This window comes from Rousettus aegyptiacus, unplaced genomic scaffold, assembly GCF_014176215.1.
Source record: "Rousettus aegyptiacus isolate mRouAeg1 unplaced genomic scaffold, mRouAeg1.p scaffold_m13_p_2, whole genome shotgun sequence".
In the NCBI taxonomy this organism is placed as follows: domain Eukaryota; kingdom Metazoa; phylum Chordata; class Mammalia; order Chiroptera; family Pteropodidae; genus Rousettus; species Rousettus aegyptiacus.
This window is the reverse complement of record NW_023416295.1, coordinates 161,746,273-161,767,770: the sequence shown is the minus strand read 5'-3', so window position 1 is coordinate 161,767,770 and position 21,498 is coordinate 161,746,273. Positions and strand designations below refer to the sequence as shown.

Genomic DNA, 21,498 nt, shown 5'->3' with positions numbered 1-21,498 from the left:
ATTATTATTATTAATCTCTTATTGTGCCTAATTTATAAATAAAACTTGACCACAGGCATGTATGGATAGGAAAAAACACATTATATATAAGATTTGGTACTATTAGAGGTTTCAGGCATCTACTTGCAGTCTTGAAACAAATTCCTCACAGATATGGGGGAACTATTACACTTCACGAATTGTAGAATGATGTCACAAAGTTACCATAATAAATTTGACAACTGTTGCTAAAATGATTATGATTTAGAAGTAACTTGCTCTGTTGCTTTAATCTGATAAATGGTCACTCAATGATGTTCTCTGATATGACATTTAGTTTTAAATGTCTATTACTTTGGCGCTATTCTTATTTGTCTATTTTTATTTTTGCAAATGAACTATATACCTCAGCCTTCTTTAAGACAAAACCCTAATCAAAAGAAAAACCACAGAAACATGTAAAATGATTTGTTTTTATAATTTATCCTCTATGTCCAGTTTGCTTAGCTTGTTACACCAAAGAAGTGGAATATTGGATTTTTATTTCTGTATCCTATTTATCATTAAAATTAACTGAAAAGTTGTATTCTCTTTTGTTTCCTACTTAATAGAATATTGAATGTTTGAAAATTATGAGAGTTGACTTTATTAGCAATTTCTAAAAGTCACTACACCTTGATATATAGTCTTCCAAGTACTAACCATGACTTAACAATCTGCAAAAATCTTACAAATAAAATATAAAGATGCGTTTTAAACGTCTTATAGTTGCCATGTCATTCCCCTGCTTCATCACATCTGCCAATGAACTCCTCCAACAAATTTACACTCCCTACCTCATTCTGTAAGGTCCTATGTGACCTGACACTTGTCTGCCTCTCTCACTTCCTGTCATTCCACTCTCCTCCTTGCTCGATGCTCTTTACCCACATAAAGTTTCTCTTTTTTCCTCAAACATCCTGGGCTTATCCCTGTTCCAGAGCCTTTGCAGTAACCCTTCCCACTGCCTGGAAAGCCTGTCGCCTACCCTTTCTTGGCAAAGCTAGATCCTTCATCATTGGCTCAAATGTTCCCTCTCAGAGAGGTGTAGTGCAGCTTCGCCATTCACATTTCTTCTCAAGACTCTGTTTTATTTTTCTTTATTATTATCTAAAATTATCTTTGCTTATTCGCCTCACATACCCTCCCAAGAGTGTCATCTCCTCAAAAGAAGGAACCTTTTTCTTCTTTATTGTTGTGCCCCAGTGCCTAGAACAGTGCCTGACACAATAAATATCTGTCAAATGACAGAGTAAATTTATCTTCTGAAGAGTCTCTTCACATGGATGGGGTATGGCTAAGAACATTCATGAAGGTGATTGAGAAGGTGTGACCTGCAGCCTCAGTAGGGCCCTTGGCTTCACCTCATGGAAGCCAACAAAGCCGCTCACTCCTATTTCCCAGAACCCAAAGTTTTGGCCACTCGCAAGGAATTTGCCTGTTGAAGGGTGGCATGGTATGGCAAAGTCTAGAGACAGTTACAACAAAATAATTCTACAGGGGTTATTCATTACCTATTCCTCAGGAATCAGAGCTCGGCAAAGTAGAAAACCAACAGGATCCTATTGGTATGTTTTGATAGAGAAGTTATTTTTAAGGTTGGCAGAAGAGTGACATGTAAAGAAGATGAGTTCCTCCAGGATCTCGAGCTGATCAGACTCAAAAACTAACATTGCTGTGTGACTGTGGGGACAATGACACCCACCTCAAGGGACGCTGTGATGCTTCAAAGCTGATTACTCAGCACAAACTCAAGGAATGCAGTGATGGGTCTAACTAATCCAAGAGAAATAAGAAAACGATTCCTATGTATTCCTAAGTATATAAACACGTAGGAATGTTAAAGAAACTGGTTTCCTGATCTATAATTTCTAAAAGCATACCTGCTACAACTATGTTAAAAATGACAAGCAGAATCCTCTTACACATTTATATCAACTGTTTTCAAGTTTGAAAGAGTATGCATAGTTTTTAGTAGAATTAGGAAAGTAATCCGTGGCTCTTTCTACAATTCAAACAATGCAAAGGTATATAATCTAAAAGTTAATGGTCACTTCTTTCTTTTTCTTACCAGTCCCTTGACGGAAACAAAGTTAACAGTTTTGTGTATCTTTAGGGAGATGTCAGTTCTCCCCAAACTGATCTTCAGATTTAGTCCAATTCTAAACAAAATCCCAGAAAGTTTCTTTTTTGTTTTTTTTTTTGTAGATATAGACAAATTTCTTCCAAAATTTATATAGAAAGGCAAAGGAGTCTACGGCCAAGCTACCCTGAACAAGCCCAATACAGTCTGATCTCGGAAGCTAAGCAGGGTCAGGCCTGGTTAGTACTTGGATGGGAGACCACATAGGACCAGGTGCTATAGACACTTGACAGGGTCCTTGTAATCTGTGAGGTCAACCAAGCGTTGCCTCACCTCAAAAAAAAAAAAAAAAAAAAAAAAAAAAAAAAAAGGCAAAGGAATAGGTATAGCTGAAACAATTTTGAAAAAGAAAAAAGTGAAATAATTTTTTTTCAAGATTTTGACTTACTTTATAGCTATAGTAATAAGACAGTGTGGTATTAGAACAGGATAGACATAGGTCAATGGAAAAGAATAAAAAATCCAGAAATAGACACAAATATATGCCCAACTGATTTTGACAAAGGTACAAAAGCAGTTCAATGAGGAAGAAAAGCCTTTTCAACAAATGTCAGAGCAGTGGACATCCAAAGGCAAAAAAGGAAACTTGACCTAAACCTCATACCTTATATAAAAATAAACTCAAAATGGATCATGGACTTCAATGTAAAACATAAAACTATAAAACTTCTAGAAAAATAGGAGAAAATATTTGGACTCAACAGCTAGGCAGAAGTCTTAGACTAGATATCAAAAGCATTAACCACAAAAGGAAAAGTTGATAAACCAGACCTCATCAAAATGTAAAACTTTGCTCTGTGAAAAATCTTGTTAAGCAAAGAAAGACAAGCTACAGACGGGAAAAAAATATTTGTAGACCACACATCTGACAAAAGGACTTGTACCTTGGACACATAAAGCACTCTCAAAACTCTCCAGTAAAGAAAGAAACAGTAGTTAGAAAATGAGCCAAGGAAATGAACAGGTATTTCACCGAAGGGGAGGTAAATAAGGACACGGGAAGATGTTTGACATCATCGGCCATTAGAGGAATGCAAATTAAACCTAGAATGAGATATCACTATGTCCTATCAGACTGATAAAAATAAAAAAAAATAAAATAAAATAAAACAGTGATAGCATCCAGTGCTGGTGAGAACACAGAGAAACTGGATCACTCATACTGCTGGTGGGAACGTAAGGTGGCACAGCCACTCTGGAAAACTGTTTGGCAGTTTCTTATAAAACTAAACATGCGTTTACTGCATAGCCCAACGAGTCCACTTTTGGGTATTTATCATAGAGAAATAAAAAGCTATGTCCACGAATGTTCACAACAGCTTTACTCATAATAGCCCCAAACTAGGAATGACCTAAACATCTTTCAATAAGTGAATACTTACACAAACTGCTATATCCATACCATGCAATACTACCCAGCAATAAACACAAGAAAAGACATTGGATATAAAAAGGAATGGATTACTGATACACACAACTTGGACGGGTCCCTAGGGAATTGTGTTGATTGGAAAAAAAAAATCTTAAAAGGTGTACTATATAATTCCATTGATATAATATTCTTAAGATGACAAAATTATAAAAATGGAGAATAGATTAGTGGTTGCCAGGGGTTAGGGCTGGAGTGGAGCAGCAGGATGAGTGTGGCTATCAAAAAGTAGCACCAAAGATCCTGCGGTGATGGAACAGCTCTGTATCTAGACTCTGCTGATAGTTACTAATACACATGCGATAAAATTGCATAGAACTATATGTCCATTTACATACACAAGCATGTAAAACAGGGAAATCTGAATGAGGTCAATGGATTATACCAATGTCAATTTTCTAGTTCTGATATTACAGTAAACTTATGTAAGATGTCATCACTGGGAACAATGAGTGAGGAGTATTTGGAACCTCTGTCCACTACGTCTCACGACTGCATGTGAATATATAATTATTTTCAAATTAAATGTTAAAAAATTTAATAGTCACGTCTGTCTTTCACTTACCATTCTCCTGACATTAACCAAGTTAACCTGTCTGTGTATCTTCTATGTGTTTTCCTGTGCTTACATATGCTTTTTAACTCTGCAAAATGGGATTATACTTCATGTACTATTCTACAACTTGCTTTTTTCACATGATAGTATATGATGAATATCCTTCCAGTAAATACATATAGATCTTTATTTTTTATAGTACTGTTAATGCATTATTTTCAAATGGGTAATCCTACTAAAAATACAGAGAATAAAGATTTAGAACTTACCCCACCAACTGTGGTGAGAAAATCAGAGGGTACTTCTCAATCGCCATCGAGCCAGCAGTAGGAGGTGCTGCTTTGTGTAGAACGAGCTTGGCCAAAATGGCCAGAGCTTCATCTTTGGCTGTAGCATCATCAATTAAGAAGCAATTCTCAATATATAAGAGAAAGCTGGGTAGAAAAAGCTAAAAATAAGAAAGAAAATCACACTTATTAACAGACATAAATTTCAGAACACTTAATGAAAAGGAGACTCTAACATTTCCACAGAGAAAAACATAGATCGCAAAGGATCAGGAATCAGAATGGCATCAGATCTCTCCACAGGAACAATGTAAGCTAGAAGACAACAAAGCCTGAGAAACTGAGTTAATGACAGAATCTAGAATTCTATACCCAGTATAGGAGGATTACAGTGTGAGGAGAAAAGAAGACATTTTCTGATGTACTAAATCTCAAATTTTATTTTTATTCACCTTTGAAGAAACCTCTGAAGAATGTTCATCATAATAAGAGAATAAACTATATAACATGAGAAAGACATGGGATCCATGAATTAGGAGAAAAGTAAAGAAAGTTCTAAGGTGACATCTATGCAGTGGGCCGAGGAGGCACCTATTCAGATTTCCATTGCTCCAGGAAGAGCTTCTCTAAGAAAGGAGAAACAAAAATGAGCTGCTAAATTATCTGACCATTTGCCTTGTTGAAAGGCATTCTACAATGCTGCTGGAAGACAGACTCACTGACCAGCTATTCAAAAAGAACTATTTCCAGTTCTTAAAGAAAGAGGCAATTTTGGGAAAAATAAGTTACACAAGAAAGGAATATAATTATGAAATACTCCTTTTAAAAAAAAATAACGATTAAGTATATAGTGAATGTAAAGTCAGCCAATATTTGTGACCTCACTCCATGTGGGAAATGAGAGTAAAGACCAGAATCCATCTACCACAGGAAGAAGTCTACAGATGAGGACTAAAACTAAGAAATAAGGGAAAAGCAGTAAGTTCAGATGATTAAAAAATAGAAAGTAAATACCAGAAAAAAAGCTAAAAATCATTAGATGTGTTTGTTCCTGGCAAGTAAGATGAGAGTGGAAATCAAGTGACTACCTTTAGCCCTCTTTCACTTTTTAAAAGACATAGAGTACTCTGATAAAAATAAGATATTTTAAAAAGACCAAAGGAAACAAGGAAGAAGGAAAAGATGCTGTTGTTAAGAAACCCAGAGCAAGATAAAGGGCTCTCGCTGGGTGGGAAGGAACAGGCTAGGACACGAACAAAGATGTTTTTTTTTTGGATGCAAATGATAACATGCATTATTAAAGACCAAAGGGAAAAATGAGAGAACAGATACAGAGATAGTTTCCATGAAGATAACTGTAAGATTACTAGATACAAGGAGCGGCAAATGTTTGATGGGGGAGAGGGAAAAGGATAAAATAAACTCAGGATTTCATTAAGAAAGAGTTCTACCTCTTTCCATCAGGTATCTATTTTGTAGCAATGAAAGGAATCTGTAACATTCCTCCAATGCAAAGTGTTTCAGAAACTATTTTCTCTGCTTTGAATTTACATAAAAGTTCCTTAAACTATTTTTTTAAATTCAATTTTACTAAGTGGTTCTATAACTTCCTAAAGAAGCATTTAAAAACAAGCTGGCTAGCTAATATTATTCTAAATGCCTTTGAGTATTAAATAAAATTTCACTTGTGACCTAAATTGGAAAATAATTGCTTTAAAAATACAGGGACTAAAACATCTAATACTTATGTTTATTTCTTTAAAAAAAAAAATTAACAGGATTTTAAATTTGATTTTATCATGACATATTAAAAACAAAACAAATCCAAAACTTAATATCCTTCTCACCTGCTCAAACTGCTTCATAGCAAACATGACTTCAGAAAAATCCAAAATTAAACGTCTTTCAAATTGGCTCGCAAAAATCTGTGGACCACAGGTAAAAAAATTAATGTAAGTACACAGAGAGTACTTTCCCCATTCTGAAACTAAAAATTATCCAAAATCTTCAAGGTCCTCTCACTTGCAAGCAGGAAGGAGTAGGATGCTTGATGTAAGTTAATATAGTCACAGGAGGCAAAAAAAAAAAAAAAAAAAAAAAGAACTTGACTGCTGAATTTGCCTCTGGGAAGATGGACACACTCTGGTGGGAGATACAGGCACTGACTTCTCCTCTGGAAAGCAGCTAGAGTAAAGGAGTGCTGGGTACATTTTGACCAGTATTCTGTCCAATGCAAGGCCTTCTCCATAGGAACTTACACACAAGCAAAGGGCACTAGTCCTGCCTAAGAGGAGCTCAATTCTCTCCCAGCTACAGAGAATTATGGAAGAGCAAGCAGCACGATTTTATACCTTTTTCTCTACTTTACACTGCCGCACTCCATGAAACTAAAAAGAACCAAACTGATCTTTCTATTTTTAATCCCACTTTCCTCCAATCCATCTTCTAAACTCACTAAAATGCAAATCTCATCAAATCATTTTCCTGATTAAAATTTTTCCAGCGCCCTCCAATACTTGCAGGATATCATCCAACCTCTTTCAAAAACCGAGCAGAGCCTCGCTGATATACATCACACTTCCTCATGTGTCCATATGCCTAGATGGCAGACATTTTTGAACACATCTTCGCTGTTTCCCCTCCAAGAGTTTTTAACCCCTTCTTTGACTGGCAGACTGCTACTTTAACCTTCAAGGACCATCCCAAAATTCAAGTCCTCTGAAAAGTAAGCTCAACCCTGGATGGAATTAACCGTTATGTTCCAATATGACATCAATAGATTAGTTTAACAGATTATGACTACTCACTCCCAGGGCCCCGCTTCCCTAACAATCACAGGCACCATAGTGTCAACTCATGGTGTCCATCTAGTCCATACCCAGCACATTGGAAAGCTGTGCATATTTTGTGAATATCTGCTGCACAGATTTAGCTTTTTTATCACACTTTGTTTTGCTTATTTCAATTATAGCTTGCAATTCACATCTCCTTAACAAGATTATAAATTCCCCTTAACAAGATTATAAATTCCCCAAAGGCAGAGCCTTTGCTATGCTTTGTTTATACTCCCCAAGAAGCTTATATAATGCTAAACATTTTAACTACTCAATTAATATTTGTTGAAGTAAATTACTTTTTCTATGGTGTCTTTGATGAGGGTCTCTGGCAAGGAAACATTTTCACCTAGGACCAAAGCAGAGATTACATCCAAGAGGGTCTCCCGGCAAGATGTGGAGAGATTGGCTATTTGTAATGTTTGAGCTAATACCTGTAAAACAAAAGAGAAAAAATAATGCACACCTAGCAATCAGCTTTTAATGAACAGACTTGAAGCAAATAAAGTTGACAACTCACCTTACAAACAGTAACAGGCTTGGTTATCTTTGATCCACTTCCATGTTTCACAAGTATCAGATATATTTCTAACAACCTCTTAATCTGCTCAGAACTTTCACCACAGTTACTTGTGGTTACTCTTGTGTGTAGATCCAGGAGTGATTCCTGCAAAGAATTTAACAGAACAAATATGTAACAGAGAGAATAACTATAAAATATCAAACTCATCTTTTAATCAAATAGTGAAAGTACTGTATGAAAAAGTTCAAATTTTCACATTCTTTTACTTTGAAAGGAAAAGACACATTTCTCGGGAGTCAATAAGGATAATAACAGCTAACAATTCTGAGTGCACAGTGTTAAATTCTTTATAAGCATCTCCTCACAATCCTCATGGTAACCATGAAGGAGGGAGTATTATTAGTCCATTTACCAGATGATGAGACTGGGGAGCAGAGACTTAGAGAACTTCCCCATGTCATACTAGCAATCACTGACAAAGCCAAGATTCCAATGGAGGCAGTCTGGCTCCAAAGCTGGCCCTCTCAACCGCTATGCTCTACTGCATCTCAAAATAGCACATCAAATAAAAATAGTACAGGAGGCAGAGGGAAGGAAAATCCTAAGACGTATGTAAATGAATAAGGACAATTATAAAATACAATCTTCAAAAATGGTCTGCTAAACTTAGAGCAAGAACGATCAACGCTTAGACCCCTCATCACATACAAATCCTGAAAAATTAGAACTTACTTGTAAACATTCAAAAAATGTACCAAAATGTTCCTTGTAGATATAGAATGCAGTGGATCTGACCATGTTTTTGAGTGTTTCGCCAACTAAAATCCATGGTAGTTGAATTTCTGTTTCAGTAACTGGTCCTAGCTTTTGTAAAATTAGCTTCACCGCCTGTGGGAATCCAAGAGTCATTCAAATAAACATGTAAACCCTCATTTTAAAGTATTACACTGTGATTTTTCCACTCTGAGTGTATTAGCTACTTTAAAATCTTATCTAGGAATAATCAAGGATATAAAAATGTTGATGGTTAAGTTAACTGACCCAAAGGAATTTCCAAAAGAGAAAATTTTATCATACGATTGCTCACTCTCCACTCACTTTAGCTCATTAATCAACTGATGTTACTTTTGAGCATCTAGGATGAAGAAAGCAATGATTTTTTAAGTAAAAATACTTAGTGACCCAGAACCTACATTAGGTAAGCACTGCTATTAAAAGTCTTAAAGCTCCCCGGTCAGTGTTATTTATTCTAGGCCACCTACCATCCATCATTTCAGTAAGTCTTTTCTATTTTCTTTTTAATCTCTTTAACACAGACTCTGTATTCCTCCCAGTTATTTACCTTTTCTGTACAGGAGTGAAACATATTTCTCACTCCTTTGCACATTTCAAAGAGCAACTGTCCAACTCCTTCTACCTTTTCTGGATGTTCATCAAGATCAAGAAACATTAAATTGAAAAGTCCATTTTTATCAGTAACCTAAAACACAAAATGTAAATGGAAAATTGTATTTACGACAAATATATTCAAATGAAAAAATCTGCTATTCTACAGATTCATATTTAAATATAATGAGGACAAAATTCTAAAAGGAATAGACATTTGTAATGTCTCAAACTATGGTAACAATGTAGTATCATTTGCAATGTCATAAGAGAATTATTAATTCACTGGTATAAGGGAAGTACCAAGAAAAACTACATAAGGCAACATTCTGTCTTTTATAGAAAATCATGTACTTGTATTTTATGAGTATAAAAGAAATTTAATACCAATGTATATGTTTTATTATAAAAACTCTCTACGATATGCTATGGAAACAAACCAAATGATGCGGCAATCAGTTCCTTCCAAGAAGTCATTATAAATTTCCTGTTAATCCCACTGTTCATGTATTTACTGACTTGAATTAGGGGGTACTTTATACACGCGTGTGTGCACACACACTTGCACGCACACACATACACACTCTGAAAAGTACTAAAAACCTAAATAATAAAAGAATGACCCAAATTATTTCACATTAGTGAGCAAAGATTAAACCTCATGGTGAGATAAACTTAATATTTAGAGGTTTCTGTGTGTGTGTGTGTGTGTATGTGCATGCCTGCGTGTGTATAAAGCATTAGTCCATAATAACCACGGTATAAAAGATATCAGCTTCTGTTCATCATATTCTTGAGGATTAATGAGCAATAAACATATAAATATAAGACTAACCTTTCTCATCAAAAAAGTAAAGCTTTCGGCAGCAAAATTTCTTATATGTAGTTTTTTGTGAGCCAGGAGTGTGCTATACATACTATAAATAAGAAAATAAGACATGTTTAATGGTCATAATTTTAATAAAGATGTACTACATGTCAACTGTATATCAAACCAACACTGTGCTAGGTATGAAAGGGATACGTAGCAGGTGTAAAACAAGAAGTTTAAAATTTCATTCAATTACCAGGACAGCCTTGTGCTGAACAGACATTAAGAAGTGCAGGACTGGTGGCGTTGAACTTAAAGGAAAGACTCCATGAAAAGTTGAAACTTGTATGTGAGCCCTGAACAGGAAAAATTCAGGTGAGTACCAGAGTGCGTATCACTAGGTATTAAAGTGAGATCAAAGATGGGGTGGGCAGAAATGATCATGTTGAAGAGATAACAAGGAGGTTGGTCAGTCTAAGAGAGGAAGAATAGTGTGGTTGGGGCAGGCAGTTGCAGATAAAGCTGCTAGGTAAACACATGGCTCTGAATACCTAGTGAAGGAGCGTAGACTCAAGCTGACATTTACATAAGCACTTATGGAGTTACTTTACCTAACTGGCACAACTCCATAGTTGTGCCAATTCTACAGATAATAAAATTGAGGTAGAAAGGCTAAGTAACCTGCTCAATGTCAGAGAGTCACGTAGCTATAACTATATAATTACTTGTATAATCGCATGGTTTAAATTGGTCTTCCTAATGACAGGAAAGCATGAAATATATCTTTCTATTTTTGCCATATCCTTATTACCGAAAAGTTCCTTGATCACAGCAGGTACTAACTAATACTGGCTGAATATAGAATGAATATTTTCAGAAAGATTAAATTGGCAGCAAGACACAGGATAAGAAAAGGAAGAAGAGACTGGCAGTCCTACTAGAAAACTGCTCGAGCCATACAATCTTGGGTGAACGAGGGCATGAAAGAAGCTGGTGGTAGAGGGGAATAACAAAAGATGTTTCCCAAAAGACATTTCAAGAGTCCCTTGCAATGGAACCAAAAACCTTACAGTGTCCACACAGCCCTTTATGATCTAGCCCCCTACTACCAAGCCCCTGACATTGCCTAATTACTCTCCCCTTGCACACACTGATCAATTACCCAGGCCTCCTTGCCATTCCCCATGTATGCCAGGCATGTGTCCAGATGTTCTACCCCTGCCAAAATGTAAAGTTTGCAAGAGGAGGGCTTTTTATCTGTTTTGTGATTGTATCTCAAGTGCCTGACACACGGTGTTCTATAAATACTCACTGAACTGGTTGAGGGCATAAATAAATAATACAATCAAAAGGATTTGGAGTCCTTGAAGACAGTGGCTCAAAGATTCCTCTAGGGCGCCAAGTCTCAGTGATGGGAAGAGATGGTGTCATTGTTAGAAACTGGGCAACCAAACAGAGCCTGGCATAGACTACATATTTACTCAACACAGGAATAAATGAAGAGTTGGCTTGAATGGGAATGTGTGGACTCCGGTTTCTGTAATACTCAAGAGAAAATATCCAGAAGGTTGAAGATGTCATACTAAGAGCAAATAAATTTAGAACTAGAGAGTCTGACTTGGGAGGTATAAAAGTAACAGCAGGAGCCATGAAACCAAGTAAATTATGTATCTCCTCGCCAAGATCTTGCTGGTTTTTAATGAAGTAATCTCGGTTTCGAATACATTTTACCAAAAGTTTCATAGAGAACTAATAAAGGCTGAAAAAATATCTTTCTCTTCCTTTGTTCAAAGGAGGGTAGGGTCAAGGGTCGGGGGTGATACATAAAGAAAATCTACAGTCTTCTTCCTTAACCACTCCTAGGAGGTGGGAGGAGAAGAGTTACTCTTATGTATTCATGTGGCAATTAAAGTACGTAGAAATAATCAGACACCAATGGAAATCTCCATCAAGTCTCAGAATGAAACAGATAATAAACAATCCTTCCCTTACTTTAAACAAAAAGCTACTCTGGAATTTATTCTCTTTCCCTGTCCACATTTGCTCACAAATACTGAGTGTCTCTTTTGGCTTAATAAGCATGATAGGTGCTAGAAAATGCAAATATTTAAGATGAGGTCCTTGAAGAGTTTACGTTTGTCAAGGATACCATTACATTGTGAACAACTGTTAACAGAATATGTGTCATGGAAGTGGTATAGAATGCCACAGGGGTTCAGAGTACAAAGCTTTCATTTCTGGCCAAGGAAATATTTGTGGAGGTTATGAAATCCAGGCCAGGCTTTGTTGGGGAAGGGGAGATATGTTTTCAACAGTTGGGTATAAAGAGACTGGTAGAATAGAAAGTATGGATCACTTTGGCTGGCGAATCAACTTTATATAAGGAAATAATTAGGAACTGAGTTGGAAAGGTGGTTTGGAGTCAGAAGCCAGAGAAAAGGCAATTAAAGAACATATTAGAGTCAGGTAGCCGTGTCGGCAGGTACACGTGATTTTATGCATTATGCATGTTTTAACCAGACACAGGTGAGAGTCAGAAATTCTCTCTTGGTTGTCAGTATCAATAAAAACTGCCCTTGACCAAAAACATAAAAACTTACAAAACTTAAATGTTAAAAAACTCTCATTATTGAGGAGGATCCTTCTATTTAGGGGACCTCAAGCACACAGCTGTTTTCACAGAGGCAACCTTGAATGTTCAGCATGCATGTATTGCTTTCGCTCTCAAAACCAATGCAGATGGGAGCAGGACCGACTGCAAACAAGCAGGGGAAATCTCGTGGAGATGATGGAAATGTTCTTAAACTGGATAGTGATGATGGCTGCACAACTTTATAAATTTACTAAACAGCACTGAGTAGTCAATTAAACGCAATAAAAATTAGAAGCAAAAGAAAGAAAAAAGAAAGAAAAACCCACACTAGAGAGAAAAAAGGGTCACCTGTATATACTGGACATGTCCTTCACCATGAGCCTCCACAGGTACTTGTAAAGATATGACAGCGAGGTAAAAGCCCATTCTAACAACTCAGTGTCCTGAGTCTCCAGGATTGAGGTGATAGTCAGAAAAAAATCCTGAAAATGTGGATAGAAGTCTGTCTGCAGATCTCGTGCCAACTGTACAACCAAACTGGATTAAAAATAAGAAAAAGTAACTGTTTTTGAGGCATGTAGACCAAAAACCAAATACTGTAAATCTATTTCACAAATGATAGTAGATTGCCTGTGATGATAGAATTAATTAAACCTTCCAAATAAAGTCTCAAGAGAGAGACAAAATTTTTCAAATTCCTTGCATTTTAAGAGTTCAGGCTAGTGCAAGAAGGTGCATTCTATCACAGGTGATGGTCAATTTTTCCTGTTATGGCAGTGTGCTAATACTCAAAACAAATTCTTATTTTTAAATTAGGAACACCAGATCTATGGCATGTATAGCTATAAAACACAACTACTCATAAATACAGACATGCTACTTACTCCAAAAGGGGTTGATAGGCAAAACTGTTCTTGATTTGCAGGTGAGCCTTTAAACTCTGAACGATCTCATTTTGATGATAGACCAGCTGATTGAATGACTGGCATTTGTCAATAACTTCTTTGTAAAATTTCCCTGGATGAAAAAAATATATATGTTTTGCTCTTCCATCATATCACTATTTAGTTGTTTTGAATATAGAGTGCAAATGATAAGTGAACGAAACAGAAACAAAATAGAAAATACCGAAGTGTTCCGTAAGGTTCAATTCCCTCCATTTCAGCAGTCCCTCAAAAAAGTAGGTTTCGACCTCCTGCCAAGATTAAAGCAGTCCATTAATCAAACAATTCAAACTATGATCAAAATAAATAAGAATAATGATATATTAATATTTTAAGATAAGTAAAACTTTTAGGTTTCTTTTTATGGTCATTAACTAATACATTTAAAAAGCATTCAGGTATACAATATGGACAGATGCTTTATGAAAACAATGTTTTGTTGATTTCGTTGCAGCAGATAATTCTCTAAAACCTATATAATTGTCACACTAAGAAAAAAACTTCTTTTGCTATGTTTTTTACACTTTTAGGCCCAGAAAAATGTGCTGACTTTTCACAGTTCTTTAATTCTGCTTTTGGAAATAGTAATTGCTGCAACCTTGTAGGGAAGTAATCAAGCATTATGATTAAAATTATAAACAGAAAATCCCCCTTTGGAGACATTTCTTATAAAACTTTCAAACATATTGGTATATAGATGTTTATTCAGCTTTATTGTAGTGAGAGGAAAACATAAAATAGCCTGAATATCTACCAATATGAAAATGGTTGGAATACCTTGTGGCCTATAGATACTAAGGTATATTATGTGGCTATTAAAAAAGATCTATATCTATATTGAACAAGAAAGATGTTGATATTCTTCCAAAGTGGTAAAAGTTACACAGTCTACAAATGTTTGAACATATTTGTATTACAGAAAAACATGGGAAAATACACATATACCAAATTTCTAATACTGGTTTCCTTGGTAATAGTAGGTGGAAAGGTGAGATAGTATGTTTAAGTTCACCACTACATTATTTAGCTTGTTAACACAGTACATATTACTTTGTACTTATATATATGTGTATCATTGTGTTTATGTGTGTGTGTGTGTATGTGTGTGTGTACCCTTAGAAAGAGAGAGAGAGAGAGCGAGCAAATATATAAGCACATAGGCAAACAGCATGCGAAATCTTCTACAATCTCAAAAGAGTGTAAATCTTTAAATTGTGCTTTGGAAATCTTTGAAAAATAAAAATGAAATAAAATCAATAGGGAGAATAGGAAGGAAGAGAATCCAATTAAATTTTGTTCGGTGTCTCTTAAGGCAGAAGGGAAACATACCTAACAGTTTAAAACCTAAACGGAGAAGGAATTTGTAACCTAGCACAGTGATTGGCACATGTCAGCCATCTGTGATAGACTATGTCCTCACCCCTTTGCAATGTGACTGGTAGCCTCTACCACCTAGAGGTGGAGTCTATTTCCTCACCCCCTGAACTTAACCTGGCCTTTTGACTTGCTTTGACCAATAACATGCAATGGAAACGAACCTGAGACTGCCCAAGCTAATCTTTAAGAGACCTTGTAATTTCTGCTTTTGCTTTTGTGAAAAGATTCTGTCATCATAAAAAGAAGCCTCCTCCAGCTTATTGGAGAACAAGAAGCTATGAAGATGACCTAGACCAACTAGCTCAACAAACAGCCAGACATTTGATTGAGGTCATTCTGGATCTCCCAGCCCAGGATCCTTCCTAGGCTCTCTTCTCTGCTAACTCAACACTCTATCCCTTAGTGCTTACAACCTCTCCTATAGCTTAAACTAAATCATTTGCTGAATGTTAAATCTGTAACTCCACCTCTGAAGTCATCTGTACTCCTCCAGATCAATATATCTAAATGTCTTTTGGACATCAGCATTTGGTGAGCCACAAGTATATCAAATTCAAAAAGCCCCAAACAAAATCAACCTCATGCTTCTCTTCCTAAATCTATCTTGATGAATGACATCCTCAACCAACTAGTTGTTGAAACAGAAAACCTTAACCCCATTCCCTTCCTCCCTGCATATTGAGCAGGTCACAAGTCCTATCAAGTCTACTTCTTTAATATCTCTGGAATCCTTCCCTTCTCTCCATCTTGACTGCCACTACCATAATCACCTCTTGGTTAGATGACTACGAAATCTTCACAACTGGTTGCACTGACTCCAGTCCTATTCTTTATTGTACATGAAAGCCAGAGAGATCTAAAACTTAAATCTGATCATGTCACATTCCTGCCTTATAATCCTAGAATCTGATCATGTCACATAACTTTGGGATAAAATCGAAACTTAGCTTGACATATAAAGTCCTTTATGATCCTTGACTATCTCTTCTGCTTTATCTCTCACCAGGTTCTCCTTCTCCCATCCCAGTCACTATCAACTGTACATACACTTATACACAAACACCATATATACAATTATAACCACGATGAACCGCTCAGTAGTTTCTTGACTGTGACATGCATTCTCTAGCCTGTTCCTTTATACAGGCTTCCCCCACAGCCTAAATAGTCTTTCTTGTTTTCTTTGCCATGCTAAAACCTATATAAACAAGACTAAATTCAGGTATCGCCTGAATTTTTGACATCCCACCCTACGCCCCCAAAGAATTCAGGTTAGGCTCCCCTGATGATGAGTTCCCAAAGTGTATGTCCTTACTTAGATGACATCATTTGACACACTGAATTCACACACTGGAGAGAAGGCATTCAAAGGCAGTGAGCAGAGTCCGACTAGAGCCAAGTAACGAATAGTAAAAACTGAGGTTGAATTCATAAGCTAAAAGCACGTTATATGGGATCTTAAAAGGCTAGCAGAAAAATAATTAGTTGATGCAACAAAAAGCAAAGTATTTTTTGTACAGGTGTGACTGAGTTAGAGCATGGCTAAAAGTAAAAAAAAAATATGAAATTCTAGCCCCGATCTTTTTATAAAAGAGTAAACTAAGCCTCAGAAAAGTGACTTGCTCAAAACCTCTTTAAAATTGTAGCTTCAAGAATATGGATCTGCAAGTGCTCAGAATTAACATGGGAAAGAGAAAGGCTAGAATCATAGAAGCCACCCTAGAGTTCAAGACTATTGAACTTTTGGCAATGATGGAAATGTTCCATACCTGCACTTGTCCACTATGGTAGCAACTAGCCACATATGACTACTGAACTCTTAAATTTTTAATTTACTTAATTTAAATCTAATTTGTCATATGTAGCCATTTTATTAGACAGCACAGGACTAACGCATTTCATGTTCACAAAGAAATGGCTTGAAAATCAATCCATTTCTAAGAGCAGAGACTAAAAAAATGACTATGACTACTCTAAGACTGGTTAGTATAACATTTTCTTACCTCATCATAGCTCGCAGTTCTATCGATCCGGTGAATAATATCGATATTCACATTCCCCAGTCGTTCAGCAAATGTAAGAAACTGTGGGGAGGAGGGGAGTACAGTTAAGATACATCACCATTTAATATTTACCACATCTTGAGTATCTGTTTGAATGCCGTATAAGTCCCATGTGGACAATTCCCTTGTGAAAGTGGAAAGTTTAAAGCTTTCATAAGCCTCCTCATGTACTATCGCTATAAATAATAGCAGGCTTCACTTGCAATTTCAGACTTGTATTGTCAACTAATCATAAAATGTATAATTGAGTTTTTAAACTAAAAGTAGGTATCACTGATGAATCAAAAGATAAGTTTTAAAACGGCCCAAAAGAACATAGAGCCTTAAAGAAATGCACTCTGCTACTATAAGATAATAGAATACTTCTATGAATACATTTGCATAAGTTCTTTCAGTTATATTACTTCAAATAAAATTTTCATGCTAGACTACAGTAGACCTGAGTGAAAGCTGACAATGAGGTCTTGCTAGACCAATTAAGTTTTAGACCCCCCTACAAGCACAGGGATATGGCTAAGTCGTTGCAATAACAGTGATTTTAAACATATACAAACCTATGGCTGTATCACAAGGAAGAAACTCTCAAGGGGTAGAGAAAGTGTGGTAGCCATTGGCTGGAAATCATTCAAGTTCTCCCACCGGCCCGCCCCCTAATTTGGCCTTTAAAGGTAAAACAGCAGGGGAGAACAGCTCCTAAGGAATTAGTTTGTGAGAATGAATTTAACTCGGACTGAAGGGGTTTCTCCCGCACGCCAGACCCCACAAACCATGGGCGAAATTTGCTGCCTGACTTATTTTCGCACTTTATGTTTACTACACGCGGAGAGTCTCCCTCTTTTGCCAGAGTCTCGAGGCAAGTGACTAACGCTTGGCCCAGAACTCTGCAGCCCCGGGAGTCCCGCTCAGAGCCAGTCCCACGTCTGAGACACCAGGAACTCACGAATCCTGGCCCAAGCTCCCTCACTCACCCGATATGTGTTCTCGGTCTTGTGGGAAACGGGCTTTATCTTCATGGTTGCAGAGAAGCAGCAGCCCGCGAGGGCCTGCAGAAGGGTCGAAGGGATGCAGCTGAGGTTACGGAACGCAAACTGGCTGACACTGCAAATTCCCAGGTGTCCGAATTCTCTCACGTGCGGTTTGAGCCCCTGGAGGCCGCCATGTTTGAGACAGGGAGGAGCCTGAGAGGGCCACGTGGGCGGAAGAAGGGGACCGAGCATGCGCGACGCCGCTCGCCGGGAGCCGCGGGAAGCCGGAGAGAGCCGCAGAGGGCCGCAGAGTCCCGGGCTGGCGGGTATGTGGATGTGGAGTTACTCCCTTCAGTAAAAGTTTATATATTTTTGTTGTCAAAGAAAACACGTTTGTCATCATTATCAGCTAATACTCACTACCACTTAGTTGGTATCCTGCAGCGTGTCTTTACGTTCATAATTTCACAGTAAACTCTGTACACAGAACAAATGTGTCAGGAATCTGTCAAGAAATATATGATAAAGATTTATTCAAGGGTCTTAGAGTCTGTAAACAGAAAATGCAACAGACAATACCCAGAGTATTCTGCAAAAAAGAAAAGCGGAAGGTTCTTATGGTAAAAAGTACATTCTTGAGATGAATCAGTCCTGCATTTTTATTTTAGCCTCTGTTTTGATGAGAGATGGTAATCCTGTAAATGACCCTGTGGTCTGGATAATGGACCTCAGTTAGCTGGATACATGACCATTCTTTCCTTAATCCCTCAGGGGGGTAATTACAGGGTTATCTGGCAGTTTGTTGTGTATCGGGGCATTTACACAAGACTGGAAATTTCAAAAGGTTAAGTTCCTAGGCTGCTTAAAACGAACCTCTCCTCATATCACAATATACTTGATTTTAGCAATTTAGCAGCTTGGCTGTAGTGACTTCATTTTATTTATTCACTTTTATCTTCAAGCACATTGTGAATGCTACCTTAATATAAATGAGGTGCATATTTTAAAGCCCATTTAATATATGAATAAAGCAAGAAGTGGCAGTCTGGCAGAGATCACTCAGCTCCAAAGTTTGATATTCTTCACCACTATCCTCTAAATAAAATTGAAAAATAGAAAAAGTTTTAAAGAAAAATCTTATAATTTCATGCACAACCCGTTAACATTTTGGTGTTTTTTCCACCACTCTAATGATGTGTTGTTAAACATAATTGTACAAACAGGTGTGTGTGTGTACTGTATATATATTTTTTTCACTTATTCATTCAGCAAATATTTCTTGAGAATCTGCTATGAGCCATTCCCTCTTTTGTAAGCTGAAGAAGACAGACAATAATAATAATAATAATAATAATAGTAATAATAATTCTCTTTGGAAAATTTAGTCTGAGATACTTACATCTTAGATAGCCAAGGAGAGATGTTAAGTAGACAACTAAATACATTCCTACTTAGGTATCATTGTAGAGGTCAGGGCTGGAGTTTTGAATTAAATATATACATTTAACTACTGAAAGTGTGAAGTAATTAAAGCCGTGGAACTGGATGAGATCACTTATGGAGGGCATGATGAAAAAGAGTATGAAGGAGAGAGGAGGACCCAAATTGAACCCCGGAGTGCTCTAACAATTAGCAGTGGCCAAGAAGGTGACTGGGAAAGAGCCAGTGAGATAGAAATGGACTAGTTTTGGCATGGAAACAGAATCTGACATGGTGAAGGTCCCTGGTGACCTTGACAAATACAGTCTATGTGGAGGAAAGGAAGCAAAATATGCATGGATTGAGGATGGAATCAGGTGAAGAAGTGAAGTAGACATAACACTTTTATATTGTTAACATTACAGCATCAATATTTTCTAAGTCAATAGTTACAATAGTTGTAACTATTTTTAATGACTCCACAGCATTTATGGATTTTATTTTTTAATAATAAAATATAGAAGTGTCCAGTGTTTGGCTGGCTTCCAGTAGGCTAATTGGCTTTTCCCCTTCCTTTCTTTAGGTGGTTCTTTTCTTTTTATGTCATAGATTCCTTAAGGAAGACATTGAAAGCTGTAGAACATCTCAGAAAAATGCACAACCCTGGGCCCACATTCAGAAAAGCAGCAACTGGCCGGAGCTGAGCAGCGGTGGCCCCTTTGCCGCTGTCCACACTCCTCCCGGCTGCCCTGCTCCTGGCCCATGCACTTGGCCTCCATAGGCATTTCATTTTGCAGCCTCATGCATTAGACTTTTTCCTCAAGCAGAAGGTTTTAAACATGCCTCTTGCAGACAGCAGGTTGTTGCAGCAGCTGCTGTCGCTTTTATAGTCTAATCCAGTGAGCTACCCAACTTTTTACAGGGGGGGTTGGTGCAGTTTTTCCGTCGGTGCTCAAATATTTGTAACACCCTTCCCCATCCTCTGAAACACACACATGTGAGTGTACAAACCCACTATTGCCTTCTGTGTTCAGCTTGTTTTCCTTTCTCACTTTTACTCACTATTTGCATTTGGGTCATGAACTTTACATTCCTTATTTTCTTTTAAGAGATACCAGAGGATAACTTGAATTAACCTATTTATTTGAGCAATTTATACATCTACATTGTTTTTACATACACATTTTCATATAATTTGGATTTATCTAAACCCTTCTCCAATCTCCCACTTCCCGTTGGCTGTATCTTTGCATCCAAATTGATTTTTGTCTTGTTACATCTTATTTGCTGCTTTGAAAGAACGATAAGCTTGGACTCTGTTGCCGGGCCTCCCAGACTCACATTCTTGCTCTTCCACTATTATATGAGGCTCAGCGTACTTGCCCCAAAATAGGGTTGTTCTGAGGAGTCAGTGACCTAATACTTTTGCTCTCAAAATGCGGTCCCCAACCAGTAGCACCAGCGCTTAATGGAACTTGTCAGAAATGTAAATCCTCAAGATCCACTCTAAACCTCCACTGAATCAAAAACTCTGGGGGTGCCGCCCAGTCATCCAGGTGATTCTGATGCAGACTCAAGTTTGGGAATCACTGACTTAATGTATGTTAGAGCACTTAGAACATTGTCTGGCATATACCATGTGCCATAGAAAGTGTTTACTATTATTACTGTTTAGTCTTTATATAAGTGTTTGCTACTGTCATTATTAAATTGTCCTATCCACATCTATGGGGTAGGTCGTATTATCCTCACTCTAAAGATTAGGGATCTGAGACTCGGAGAACTTCTAAATGGCAGAGAAATTTGAATCCAGGTCTTCTAACTTTAAGTTCAGTGCTTTGTACTGCCCCGCATCTTAAGAGTGTAAACTAGGAGAGATAGACATAGAGAAATAAATGCTTGGCTCTTGTGGTAAACATTTGTAGAATTCCTGATAGTTTTTGTTCTCTTTTCCTCTAGAAACAGCATCCTGATTTTCCTTTGAGGAATCACTGTTCCCTCATTCTCAATGTCTGAGTTTCAGGTTAGGTGCCAGGGAGGGCCTATGTCCTAGCTGGTATATCTTTGGTCAGGTAACTGGTTCACGAATGACCATGTGTCCCAAGCTGAGCCAAAAGCCCTACCTGGAACTTTTGCTAGAGCTATGGAGA

General features: G+C 37.2%; 1 protein-coding gene across 2 annotated transcripts in view; it reads right to left on the bottom strand.

Annotated features, from left to right (window-relative positions):
• Positions 1-18,133, bottom strand: part of UTP20 (UTP20 small subunit processome component) — an 83,512-nt gene extending 65,379 nt beyond the window's left edge. Inside the window, exons 1-12 of one of the 2 annotated variants that reach the window (XM_016127023.2) lie at positions 17,933-18,133; positions 16,905-16,985; positions 13,709-13,775; positions 13,465-13,597; positions 12,929-13,117; positions 10,012-10,093; positions 9,133-9,270; positions 8,523-8,678; positions 7,788-7,934; positions 7,567-7,701; positions 6,281-6,358; positions 4,416-4,594 (exon numbers count right to left, since the gene is read on the bottom strand). In XM_016127023.2, the coding sequence (XP_015982509.2) occupies positions 4,416-4,594; positions 6,281-6,358; positions 7,567-7,701; positions 7,788-7,934; positions 8,523-8,678; positions 9,133-9,270; positions 10,012-10,093; positions 12,929-13,117; positions 13,465-13,597; positions 13,709-13,775; positions 16,905-16,985; positions 17,933-17,977 (1,430 nt within the window). In that variant the 5' untranslated portion in view covers positions 17,978-18,133. The remainder of the gene's footprint in view (positions 1-4,415; positions 4,595-6,280; positions 6,359-7,566; positions 7,702-7,787; positions 7,935-8,522; positions 8,679-9,132; positions 9,271-10,011; positions 10,094-12,928; positions 13,118-13,464; positions 13,598-13,708; positions 13,776-16,904; positions 16,986-17,932) is intronic. The other variant, XM_036237356.1, reaches the window with a different exon arrangement.
• Positions 18,134-21,498: the final 3,365 nt, after the last annotated feature.